General features: G+C 44.0%; 1 protein-coding gene across 1 annotated transcript in view; it reads left to right on the plus strand.

Moving 5' to 3' along the window:
* CYP2J2 (cytochrome P450 family 2 subfamily J member 2) overlaps positions 1-12,852 on the plus strand; it is a gene marked incomplete at both ends in the record, with an annotated part of 31,090 nt that extends 18,238 nt beyond the window's left edge. Inside the window, 4 exons of the mRNA XM_082832805.1 lie at positions 1,052-1,193; positions 4,148-4,335; positions 7,375-7,513; positions 12,674-12,852. Coding sequence (XP_082688931.1) covers positions 1,052-1,193; positions 4,148-4,335; positions 7,375-7,513; positions 12,674-12,852 — 648 coding nt within the window. The remainder of the gene's footprint in view (positions 1-1,051; positions 1,194-4,147; positions 4,336-7,374; positions 7,514-12,673) is intronic.
* Positions 12,853-13,568: the final 716 nt, after the last annotated feature.

Consider the following 13,568-nt stretch of genomic DNA (forward strand, 5'->3'; position numbering starts at 1 on the left):
AAGTGCTGTTTCATCATTAGTCAGACTGGTGCCCAGTTACCTACCCCTTCCCCCAGCTCCCAGTGCAGAGCACAAGTGAATCTGTGTCAGTTGCCAGAGATTAGTCTCAAATGGGAGGGACATTCGCCTTCCTCCCTCATCGCCATGTCATCTGCTTTTTAATATTACTACAGGAAAAAAGCAAAATGGGATGTATATCCTTTACCATAGTAACACCTCTGGTTAGCACACATCACTGCGTCCGTGTCATTATCTTTGACTCATCAGATTACTCATTCGTTCTCCTAGAGTTGGCAGAAATGTGGATTTCTTTCCAACTCCACTCTTGTTTCACCTGATTGGCATAACATTAATAGAAGCATTGATTACTCCCCAGAGGGGGAGACGTCACTTGCTATATGGTGTGCAGGTGTGGGACCACAGAGGGAGGAATGTTGATGCATTGAAGCTTCTGGAGGAATGTGGCAAAGCTGCTGGAGTGCCATGAGGAATGGCTGTTGGAACCAGAGAAGTTTAACCTAAAAAGGAAAAGATTAACAGGGAGATATGAGAATTATTGTACTTTAGAGAAATTCAGTTATTCTTTCTGGTATCAGTACAAACATTTGTTGAGAATTTGCTATGTGTCCTTTCCATCTCGCATAATTCAGAATGCCATCTTAAGGGGTGAGTATTGTTATTTCTATTTTGTGAAATAGGATATAAGCACAGAAAGGTTTATTCACTTGCTCAAGTCATACAGATAGTGAATGGTGTGGCTAATATTGGAACCCAAGGCTGTTTTTCCAGTGTAATGCTAGATTCTCCAAAATTATGGGTGTACAAAAATTAGTTGTGTTGTTTCATCCACCAAAGCTAATAAAAGCTTCCAGCACTTGGGGCAGGAGGACTCTAGTGATGTTGCAGTAATAAGCCTCTGCCTCCTGAGATGACCAAAGGGAAAGTCATTTCTCCTGGGCTCTCTCCTTCCACGTTTTCTCTAGGATGAGGGCCCCTGTCTCGTGGCAACTAAGAACCATCTGAATAATCCAATAATCATTGTGCTTTCTAGCATAAGGGCAGTGCTACTTCAAGTTTCCACGAAGAAAACCTCATCTACAGCACCCTGGACCTCTTCTTTGCTGGAACGGAGACAACTTCGACCACCCTGCGCTGGGGTCTGCTCTACATGGCCCTCTACCCCGAAATCCAAGGTGAGCATGTCAGTGGATGGGCCTGGGCCAGGTCAGAATGGCGGCCCCTGGAACACACTGTCCCAAGGTGGGACCAGAAGGTAGCATGGTAGGATGGAGAGATAGGTAGGACAGTTACCGGGCCAGGTGGACTTGAGAATGGGAACCTTCTTCAGTTTTTTTGTGAGGATTGTGATGGGTCCATGTAACACAACTATAACAGAGAGTCCCAGCCCTCAGGAAACTCCCAGTCCAGTGGGGAAAACAGTGAAGTCCACTGACATTGTGGTGAGTTCCAGGAAAGAGTTCCATTCCACTCACATATGAAATCTGGTCGCAGCCCTCCCTCCTTCGAAGTAATGTCTTCCATTGCCCTGTGGACAATGCTCATACTCCCTAATCTGGTATATCATGCCCTCTGCTGGGCCTCTTTCTGCCCATCCAGCCTCGACTCTACCCACCCTGCATGGGGGCGTCATTAAGTCATATGTCACTTAATTTCACTGTCCTTATTTGTACCTCTGGGCCGTAACACCTGCTCTTCCCTAGAAGAATAATACCAAAATGTATTTCCCTAAGTTCTCTGCACGGTAAACTCCTAGCTATGCTTGAAGAGTTTACTCAACCACAGCCCCTCTAAGATGTTTCCCCACACTTCTGGGAAAATACTAGCATTTCCTTCCTTTAGAGGTTGCCTAACTGCACCTCCATTACTTTGCTTACCACACATTATTTATATACCTTCCCCACAGACTGTAATCCTTTCGACAACAGTGACTGTTACAATCATTTTTCCTTTTCTAGGCCCCAAAACAGTTTAAGCACATGAAGGATAAAAACTGTTGGGATACAGTTCTGCAAACTGTGGGTAAAAGTTTATTAACAGGACATAAAGTCAATTTAGTGGATCGAGACTAACTTTTTTCCCTAAATTAAAAAAAACAGATTAGGGAAATCAGAGTGCTTTCTGTGTATTAAGGATAAGGCTTTTTCGTGAAACTTTCTTTCCTTATACATGTGAATAAATGTTTGTTTTATATGTGTGTATATTTATGCTTATGTGTCATGCACTTAAAAAATGCACTTGTAACTGTGAATTACAGGGTTTTATTTAAATTTATTTATTTATAAATTCTCTGTGTTTTTATTTATCAGATACTTTTTTTCATATATTTTATTTATTTATTTATTTTTGGCTGCATTGGGTCTTCTTTGCTGTGCGCGGGCTTTCTCTAGTTGCGGCGAGCGGGGGCTACTCTTTGTTGCGGTGCTCAGGCTTCTTGTTGCGGTGGCTTCTGTTGTTGTGGAGCACGGGCTCTAGGCACGCGGGGTTCAGTAATTGTGGTGTGTGGGCTCAATAGTTGTGGCTTGTGGGCTCTAGAGCACAGGCTCAGTAGTTGTGCACAGGCTTAGTTGCTCCGTGGCATGTGGGATCTTCCCGGATCAGGGATTGAACCCGTGTCTCCTGCATTGGCAGGTGGATTCTTAACCACTGCACCACCAAGGAAGTCCTTTTTAAATTTAAAAGCCACCTAGTTAGCGTATTGATACAGTTTCCCTATTAGAGGCTCCAAAATAACAGTGGCTTAAAATGGCATAAAAAAGTAGATGCAACCCAAGTTACTATCGATGGATGAATGGATAAGCAAAATGTGGAATGCAATGGAATATTAATCAGCCTTAAAAAGGAAACATTCTGGGCTGCCCTGGTGGCGCAGTGGTTGAGAGTCCGCCTGCCGATGCAGGGGACACGGGTTCGTGCCCCAGTCCGGGAGATCCCACATACCGCGGAGCGGCTGGGCCCGTGAGCCATGGCCGCTGAGCCTGCGCGTCTGGAGCCTGTGCTCCGCAACGGGAGAGGCCACAACAGTGAGAGGCCTGCGTAAAACAAAAACAAACAAACAAAAAAGAAAACATTCTGACACATGCTACGACATGGATGAACCTTGAAGACATTATGCTAAACTAAGTAATCCAGTCAAAAAAGGCATATTCTGTGTGATTCTCTTCATATAATGTATCTAGAGTGGTTGAATTCATAGAAAGCAAAAGTAAAATGGTGGTTGTCAGAGCCTGGGGAAAGTGCAAAATGGCATCCTCTTCAATGGATGTAGAGTTTCAGTTTTGCAAGATAAAAATTTCTGGAGATTGGTAGCACAATAATGTGAATAAACTGCACACCTAAAATGATTAAGATAGTAAATTATATATTATGTTTATTTTACCACAATTTTTAAAGTTTTTAAATATTCAGTTAAAAAAAAAGGAGTTTTATTTTTCTTTCAAATGAGAAACTCTAAGCTGGACTCTGCAGAACCCTTTTGGGGTCCAAGCTCTTTCCATTGTGTTGCTCTGCTGTATCTAGAATGGTGCCCTTGTTGGCACTCTCAAAGATGGCTCACCTCTAAGGTTGCCTTTCTACCAGTAGGAAGGGAAGAAGGAGGAGGAAGCACACACCCTTCCTTTAAGGGCCTCTTCCAAGTATTAAACATCCCCTCTACTTACATTCTATTGGTCAGAACTTAGTCACAGGGGAATCTGGGAAATGTAGTCTTTAGCTGTGCAACCAGGTATCCAGCTAAAATATCTATTTTTGTAGAAAAAGAAGAAAACAGATATTGGGGCACAATTAATGGGATTTTTTTTCATTTGTTGGTTGCTTCCCTAAATCAGTTCGTGTATATCTCAAAACATCCTAAAGCGGAAGTGGATTTATCCTAACGAATAAGAAGAGCCAACTGAGGCTCAAATGATTTCAGTAAAGTGCAGCAGGAATGTTGTAGAGCAAGAGTTTGCCACCAGATTTGTCTCACACCAGGGCCCACTTTCCACTCACATATCTCCCTGAGGAGCTAGTCTAGAGAGCCTACGATAACTTTAGCCATTTTGATCCTGGTTATTCCATTCCTTAACTTAACGAGGCTCAAGGAAAGTTATGGAATAATAGAATAATAGAACCTCCTCTGCTTTTCCAGAAAAAGTCCAAGCCGAGATCGACAGGGTGCTTGGCCAATCACAGCAGCCGAGCACGGCAGCTCGAGAGTCCATGCCCTACACCAATGCTGTCATCCACGAGGTGCAGAGAATGGGAAACATCATCCCCATGAATGTGCCCAGAGAGGTGACAGTGGACACCACCTTGGGTGGATACCACCTGCCCAAGGTAATTAGGGGCTCATTCACAGCCTCATATCTCCAAGTTCATATTTGTAAATGGTGGGAATCTCAACTGGAAAAGTAACATGTGTTCTTGTCCTAGAGAATCACTTCAATAGGGAGAGAGATATATTATGCCAGATGAAATACTAGTTTTGTTCCCTGGGTATGATCTTAGAAAATTAGTTCAACTGGTTGTTAATAGGAGTTATGGAGGGGAAGGGGGATTCCTAGGTTAGCTGTGTTTAGGCAAAGCCTGGCTTTTCTTTGCTGTGAGATTTCTTACTACGTGACATGCATTGTGAATATTTCTGGGGATACAGCAAGAAGCAATTCTCAGTCAGACTTTGCCATGAGGTCCATTTCTTTGCCTTGGGAGAGCTTCTTACAGGATAGGGACCTGCCAGACTTACTTTAGAAAATTCTGCTTCATAATCCTGGGTTATAGAATGTTGAAATATGAAGGGACGTTTGAGACCTCCTGGGCCAACATCACATTGATGCTGGTGTTTCTAACATAATATCCCCACTGGTATTTTTCCAGCTTTGACTTACAGCCCCTTAATGGGACTGTCTCACAAGGGAAAGCAATACAATTGTTGCAGTATTAAATATCAGAAAAGGAGAGAAAGGAACCAATGCTTTTTAAATAGGATTATGTTCCATGGACTGTATAGGTTATTTAAAATGTCTTAGTCAGTCCTCAGAATAATTCTGTTATCCTCATTTTATAAATTTGGAAGCTGAGGCTCAGAGAGTAATTAATCTTGCATAAGATCTCTCAGCTACAATGACAAGAGTTGGGCTCCAGGAACGGAACTGTTCTGATTCCCAGGCTCATCTTTTTTGTACTACACCATGTTCTCTCCACAGGAGTTGCTTTACTTTGACTTTAAAAGAGTCTCCCTGAAATATTCCTCAGTGGGTCCCTGTTAAATTCCCGGTCCTCACAAAGGAAATTCTGCTCTCACTCTGCACACCACTCTTAGGATCTCAGCAGGCAGCTCTCCTATGCCCCCTAGTGTCCTCTCTGCACACTGCACATTTACAGTTCTTTCCTTTCTCCACCTTGGTGGGCCTCTGTGGATTCATTTTAGATCCAGTTTGTCTAAGTTGCTCTGTTTGTTGTACCTGGGGATGATCTCAAGGCAAAGCCAGAGGAGCTTCCGCATTGGATACCCCTTCGTCACCATCCCTGCAGAGCCAGGAAAAGCAGCTATTCCTGCAGCAATTGCTTTTACTATTTTCTTGCTGATTGATCATCTTGTGGGTGAAGGCTGAGGTAAATTATCTCACAGGTGATCTTTGCATTTTTATAGCAATTCATTTAGCCCCAGGGAATCATCCCAGCTCAACAGACTTGTTCTAACATTGATCTTTAATATTGACTGGAATTATCATCCTGGGAACTGTGAGATCCCATTGACTATACATTGTAGAGGCTAGGAGCCATAACTCTGATGTCAAACGTCCTAATTCAAATCATTGTTCTACTTCCTCCCACCCTGTGACTTTGGGCATCTTATTCAACCTCTCAGAGCTTCAAATTCTTTATCCGTAAAAGTGCATTTAAATCCACCTCACAGGTGAACATGTAATGAGATCATGCATATATACTATTTAACCTTGTGCTGACTATAGAAAGTGCTCAAAATAGCAGTTATTATTCTTTATTAATTCATCAGATGTTCATTAAGCACCTAAAATGTTTAGGGCTCAGAAAACAACTCAGAGGAAAATAATCATGCAAGTATATAAGTACAAACCATGGTAACCGCCCAAAGGAAAAAACTCACTGGCTTTTAGAAAGACGCAAGCTAGCTGCAATGAGGAATGGGAGCAAGCACAGGCAGAGAAGACTTCCCAAAGGAAGTGAGGTTTGAGCTGAGGATTAAAGGATGATTAAGAGGACTTCCCTGGTGGCGCAGTGGTTGTGAGTCCACCTGCCGATGCAGGGGACACGGGTTCGTGCCCCGGTCCGGGAAGATCCCACATGCCGGGGAGCGGCTGGGCCCATGAGCCATGGCCGCTGAGCCTGTGCATCTGGAGCCTGTGCTCCGCAACGGGAGACGCCACAACAGTGAGAGGCCTGCTTACTGCAAAAAAAAAAAAGGATGATTAAGAGTCAACTCGATGACAGAGTGGGGAGGAAGGATATTTCAGGCAATGTGAACAGCATGTAAAAAGGCACAGAAATGAGTGGGAACATGTGGCATGTTTGAGAAACTGAAGGAAGCTTGGTATAGTGGGAGTGCAGGCAGAAGGAGGGTCGCTCAGACAGGGAGCAGGTGATGTGTCCTTAATCTAAGAGTGATGGTAGCTATTGAAGAGTATCTATCAGGTTCCAGGTGTGGTGGGTGGACGGGTGTGGAACGATTAAATCATGTTCAAAGCTAGTGTGGAGCACATTGAAGGGGAAGAGAGGAAATGGACATAGTTAGGGCTATTATAGGAGTATAACCAAGCAAGGTGATAGCCTGGACCAGAGGGCAGTGGTGGACATAAAATGGAGGGGACAGAATCAAGAGAAATTTCAAGTACAGTTGACCAGCCTAGCTTAAGGACTGTATGAGGGCAGAATGAGGGAAAGGGAGGCACTAAGGAGGACTCCTGGGTTTCTTGTTATGTATCTGGAAGGATAGTGGTTCCTTTCACTGGGTGACCTCATTCTATTATGAAACTCTCTGTAGAACGGACTAGACATTGGAGGGAAGAGAGTGGGAGATGTCACATTTTTCTCTTATTGACGCATACGTGTTCCCTCCCAAATTATACACTGACAAGTCCCTGCAGAGATCCATTCTGCAGTTGAGTAGTCACACTTCCCCAGGTAAAATTCCCAGCAGACAATTCCAGTCCATCATGGTAAGCTGTCCCATGGCAAAGAGCAGGGTCCTAGGGGTTGGGCTCAGAGGGAGCGGACTGGGGAGGCTGAGGGAGTTCAGGGTGCTGTCAGCCTTGCTGTGGGAGCCGGGGGGACTGCCACCCCTCTGCATATGTGTGTTGTGTGGGTCAAGTCTTACCTGAGTCCTTGCTCCTTCTCCAGGGGACCATGGTCCTGACTAACCTGACTGCACTGCACAGGGACCCCGCAGAGTGGGCCACCCCCAACGTTTTCAATCCAGAGCATTTTCTGGAGAATGGACAGTTTAAGAAAAGGGAAGCCTTTCTGCCTTTCTCAGTAGGTGAGTAGCAAGAAATAAGAGTGTGGGAACCCAGACTCTCAGCCCTTCCCTACTTTCCTCCCTGGTGTGCTTTGCTTTAGTTGGAATGTCTCCAGGTCCAACAGGAAGAAATAACTCACAACCTAAAAGTTGAGAATGTTTTATTCGGGGCATTACTGAGGACTCTACCCTGGGAAGGCAGCCTCTCAGATAGCTCTTAGGGACTGTTCCCAAAAGATAAGGAAAGAATGAGGATATATAGGAGTTTTTGATGGAAAAAAACCATGTAGTCAAACATCAAAAGATTACTGCTAGTCACAAAAAAAAAAAAAACAGACATCTCAAATTTATGATTTTAGTGCCTTTCTTTTTATGGGAAGATGCAAGAGTTTGGGCTCATTGAAATTATTCCTTTATATGCATCCTAACACTCTAGGGCCAGTATCCTCTTTTTCTCCAGCCTGAATTCCACTCAGAGCACACCACTGGGGTCAGCTGCAGTGACTGACGGCTCATGGAGGGCAGCCTTCACTGTTTAACCAGAATGGCAAGCAGCAGTGTTCAGTCCACACCAGATAGTCCGCTCCAGCATGACTCACTCTTCTTTTTTTTCTTAAAGCATGTTTTTTTTGTTTGTTTGTTTATTTATTTATTTATTTTTGGCTGCACTGGGTCTTTGTTGCTGCACGTGGGCTTTCTCTAGTTGCAGAGAACGGGGGCTACTCTTCCTTGCGGTGCGCGGGCTCCTCACTGCAGTGTCTTCTCTTGCTGCGGAGCACGGGCTCTAGGCACACGGGCTTCAGTAGTTGTGGCACGTGGGCTCAGTAGTTGCGGCTCGCAGGCTCTAGAGCACAGGCTCAGCAGTTGTGGCGCACAGGCTTAGTTGCTCTGTGGCATGTGGGATCTTCCCAGACCAGGGCTCGAACCCGAGTCCCCTGCATTGGCAGGCGGATTCTTAACCACTGTGCCACCAGGGAAGTCCCAGCATGACTCACTCTTGCCGTTGGTTGCAACTCAGGATTCCCTGGGTGGAGCATCACCAGGACTCATGCCCTTAATTCCCAAGTCCTGGCTTGACTCTGATGGAGATTTCAGCTCCACGTTGTGCTGTCCCCCAGAACACTGGAACAAGAGCTCAGACCCTGCCTGTCTCCCAGAGAGAAGGTTGAACACTTGCCTTCTTTATAGAGTTTTAAATGTTCCAAGATCTTTTTAGGGCAACCCATTCACACAGAACTAGAGCCAATTGCTAAGAAGAGGCTGGGGGAGGGGCAAGGAAAAGGGCTACTTGCTTCTCATTATGGGCATCACAAGTGACTCTAAGTGCCACAGGCTTAATTAGATGAGATTCTACTCTATAACAGGTCCCTGAAGAGGTCCTTTTGCTGTTTCAAATTCTAATGACCTTTTAAAAACCTAATTAATACATTTACATGGTATACAACTTGAAATGTACAAAAGAAGATGCAGTGAAAACTCTCATGTTTCCAAGCCAGCCAGTTCCAAAAGGGTGTTTTAATTTATAACAATGTAAAATTAGTACGAAAAAATTTAGTATATTCCATGTATTGAGTTAGGTATGTTGCAGAGATCAATTCAACTAATTTCCCAATTTCTTAATTTTAAAAATATTTCCTGAGCATCTATCATGTGTCAGGCATTCAGCCCTGAGGATATGACAATGAATGAAGTAGAAAAAAATATCTCTTAAGGAGCATGTGTTCTAGTGTAAACTTACAAGTTTCAAATTCCTATTATCACCACATTGGAGATAAGCCCTGAGGCTTGGCAGGGCCATTTATAGCATCTAAAAAGCTATAAAGCTCAGGAGGCAGAGCTAGAACTCAATGTTAACCAGGTTTATCAAACACTAAAGCCTGTGCTCTTCCTAGCAGTGTCTCCTAAAAATGGTAACTATGCTACAGAGTTGACACTCAGAAATTCATGATAGGTTTCTTATCATTAAATTAAATATAGATTGATTTGCTGAGACAGTGTCATTTTGTTGATCATGCCACCAAAGTACAGAAAGGGAGGCCCTTGAATTTGAACCCATGTATGCGTGATCCGGAGCCCAGATTTTCCTGCTATAGGACACTGTCCTGAGTGTATCTGGACTGATTCTGATTAGATCTTCTGTGTCTTTCTTCCTCTGGTTCTATGCCACTTTTCCTCACGTTGGACAAGTCACTTCCTAACATGAAAGCAGACATGAGATATGGGAATACCTTCCAGTCTTCCTGTCTACAAGAGCTTCAGATTTCTTATTATAATGCAAAGTTTCACCTGTGTATTTTAAGTATTATAATTATTCTTGACTCACTGTTGTTTTTGCTATTGAGAGTTATAACACACCCTTTTAATTACAGGTTTCATTTGCAAGCAAATTATCTCATTTAATCCTTACAGCAACCCAGTTATTAATAGTTAGACAGGCAATCGATCAGTATGCCGTTTCTTAATGTAAGGAAACTAAGAATAAGAGAGAATTGTTTCTTATTCAAGATCACATGCCCAAAGAATTGCTGAACAGGGTCTAAGACTCAAGTTCCCTCGTTCTCATCTAGTGCTCCTTCCTGCATAATTACAATGTAACTCATTTCCCCACTTAAAGGCCCTTCCATTTTAAGATTCAGCAAGTTCATAGCATATGTATCCATTATTACATTGCTGCATAACAAAGGTGGAAAACTCAGTGACTTAAAACCATAAGTGTGTATTATTGCTCAGGAGCCTGCAGTTGAGCTGGGAGCTCAACTGATCTTAGCTGGCCTCTCTGGCCTTTTTGGGAGGTCAGCAGGCTGAAGGCGGATCTAGGATGACCTCAGCTGGGACAATGGGGCTCTTTTCCAAGTTTCATCCTCCAGCAAGCTAGCCGGGCTGGTGTTCATGTGGAAGATAAAGACCCCAAGAGGGAGAACAGGAAGCACACAATGCCTCCTAAGGGCCAGGCTGGGAACTGGCAACCATCACTTCCCCACTGCATTCTGTTGCCAGTACAAGTCATAAGGTGAGACCTGGTGCAAGGGGAAGGGAAAATAGCACAATTTTTATGGGAAGAGCTATGAAATCACACTGCAAATGATGGGGGTACGGGGAGAGAGGGGAAATTGGAGCCATTTTTGCAAGCAGTTGGTCTCACTATCTGTCTTTCTGCCTGAGAAGAATGAAATTCTTAGAAGGCAAGCAATTTGGGGATTCCTTCAGCTGTGACAGAATGAGGCCTAGCTAAACAGTTTTCAAGAGATAGAAACCTGAAAGATGCACTGACTTAAGAAGTCAACACCACCGTCTGGCTTTCCCCCGCCACACTCCAGGCTTTGGTGCACAGCTGCTTTGCCTCATTCTTGATCCAGCACTTTCTAAAAACAGCCTTCCTGAAGGGATGGGGTGTGGACAGCTCCTGCCCTTCTCTTGCAAAAGATGATCAGGTGTGGAATTAGGATACGTACACAATCAGGGCAAATGGCAAAGCTATTACTGCAAATTTATATTTTCTTTTCCTCATTTAAGTTTTTCCCAGTTGATCCAACAAAGCAGCAGACAGCTTCATGAAAGGCAAGAGGCTGAGTCCTCATTTTTCAAAAAAATGTTTAAAAAGTCACTGGATCATAGGAGATAAGGTTAGGAAGAACTTTTCCCAAAAACCCTAGGTCAGTGTTCTCATTTTACTAATGAGGTAATTGACCTGGTTAGTTAGTGGAAGCGTCAAGGAGAAGGTCCATGTTTCCCGTGGTCCAGGATGAAGCTTTGAAATCAAGTAGCCCTTGTTTTCATAATTTTAAAAGCAAATTCATATCTCCTGTCTTACTGGTATCCTTGCCCAGCCACATAATGTAGTTAGGAGAGAGATTATCTCATATGTTTGACAAGTTTGACATGTTTAGGTCTGTAAGAATAAAGGGTTTACTCATAACTCAGAGCTGGTTACTGGCAGAACCTGTACTTTAACCCTGGTTCCTGACTCCCTAGGTCCAGTTTTGTCACAATATATGGATTCTTCTAGGAAAATCTTGGGTATTTACAATACATCTGATCTGGTACTATTTTAACAGATTTCCTCATTGTAGTATTTGTGATGGGTAAAGAGATAAGGATGAGGGGAACAGAGATAAATAGGTACATGCTGGTGGGAAACAGACACAAAACAATATAAGCATGATATAATTCTGAAGCATATTTCAATTTACTAAACACTTTTGCAGATACTCTCTAATTTTATTTCCTCAACAGCTCATTACAGGCAAGAACAAAATAGAGGCATGTGTATATAAACTATTTCCAGGAAAGTTTCATGACATGGGGAAACACAAAGTAGTAAAAGCAGCGCACAGAATTAGCTACAGAGAGTAATCCCAGTGATGGTGTGCTGGAGAATCCTTACAAGGACCATGAGGAAATACGTCAAAATGTTAACAAGGGTTCTGTCTGGATTATGAGATCTTCTATTGTGTTTATACTTTTCACAATTTTTTTTCTTTTTGTAGTGAATATATATTACTTAGGGAGAAAGTAAGTTATTAAAACACCCACAAGAGGGCTGGTGGTAGAGACCAGCGTGGGGTGCTGTTACACAAGTCAGGCGAGGAGCTCGTTCATGAGGGGCAGGGCGTGGCGGAAACCCGGAAGATGTGAAGCACAGGTGGGATGAGATGGCGTCTGCCCTGCGCAGGTAGCCATGGCAGAGAGGTTTCCAGTCATTAAGGAGGGAAACGTGATAAAGAGAAAAGATGCCTCATACTTGAGAAACCTTGCTCTGATGTTTACTTGCTTATACTTTTCAACAATTTTCTTTTAACAATTGAGAAAAATTACCTAGAATTTTATTCTTTGTCTGCTTTTGTCATTATTGTTTGCTAATGGATTTTTGAAAGGCCTTAGGCTAGACTTCACTTGCTAGATCAACCCAGGCCTCTGACTTCTTTCATCTACACCCTGTGCCTCACCTGTGCCTCATCTGCCTGATTCCTGAAGGCATCGGAGTGTGTGATTGTGGATTTAGCTCGCTGGGCTTTGGTTAACTCAGGTGTCTGCGATCAAATAAGCCGAGTACATAAAGCCCCAGGGCCTAGCAGGCCCTCCGTTTGCTCAGGTTTCACAAGACGTGGTAGAAGGTTTCAGTCCTTGCTGGGCACAGACGCCGCCCGAACAGGTAACTCACCTTACGTTTTTGTCTTTCAGGTAAGCGGATGTGCCTTGGAGAACAGTTGGCGAGAACTGAGTTGTTTATTTTCTTTACTTCCCTTGTGCAAAAATTTACCTTCAGGCCTCCAAACAATGAGAAGCTGAGTCTGAACTTCAGAATGAGCCTGACCATCTCTCCAGTCAGCCACCGCCTCTGTGCCGTTCCTCGGGCATGACGTTGTCAGGGAGGGAGAGGGGAAGGAAAGCAGGAAGAATGGCCGTGTCCCCCCAAGGCAGGAGGGAACAGCATGCAGTGCCTCTGAGGACAGGCCATAGGAACTGGACTCAGAGGAAACAGGATCCAAACCCCAGCTTTGCCATCTCCAGTGGAGCCTTGAGCAAATCAGGTATGTGGTGAGTGATTTGCCTCTCCAGCCAGGAAATGAAAAGAGAATAGTGATTCCTTCTCTAAAGGAAGAATTGCTGTAAAAACCAGAGTGATTTGGAAACCATAAAGCACATCATGAAAGTCATAGCTGTGATCTGCCTCCTTCCTGCTTCCTTCCTTAAACGGGGACTTGCTTCTGGCCTGTTGAGATGGCCCGGGTCAGAGTGGTGCGAAATGGTGGATAGGAGAAGTCGGGCCCTGGGGCAGCCACAGAGGTCAGCTAGAAAGGCCCTCACACTTGGTAGCACTGGGCAAGCTCATCCTGTTTCTGCCTCCGAATGGCCCCTGGGAAGTCAGCAGGGCAGGTAGGATTCCTGATTTATAGGCAGGTTTCTATGGAGAAGAAATTTCTCTGATTTACCTAAGGATACACTCCTTTGCCTTGGACCCCAGGACCAAGAAGAATGTGACCACTTTAACCAAACCTGGAAAGCAGGTTTGGGGGGAAAAATGTGGAAATATTTTCTGCTTTCAAGGTGCCTCCTAACCTTAAATCCCTTCTCA

The sequence above is a fragment of the Leucopleurus acutus genome (genome assembly GCF_964270905.1).
Source record: "Leucopleurus acutus genome assembly, chromosome: 2".
Taxonomy (NCBI): domain Eukaryota; kingdom Metazoa; phylum Chordata; class Mammalia; order Artiodactyla; family Delphinidae; genus Leucopleurus; species Leucopleurus acutus.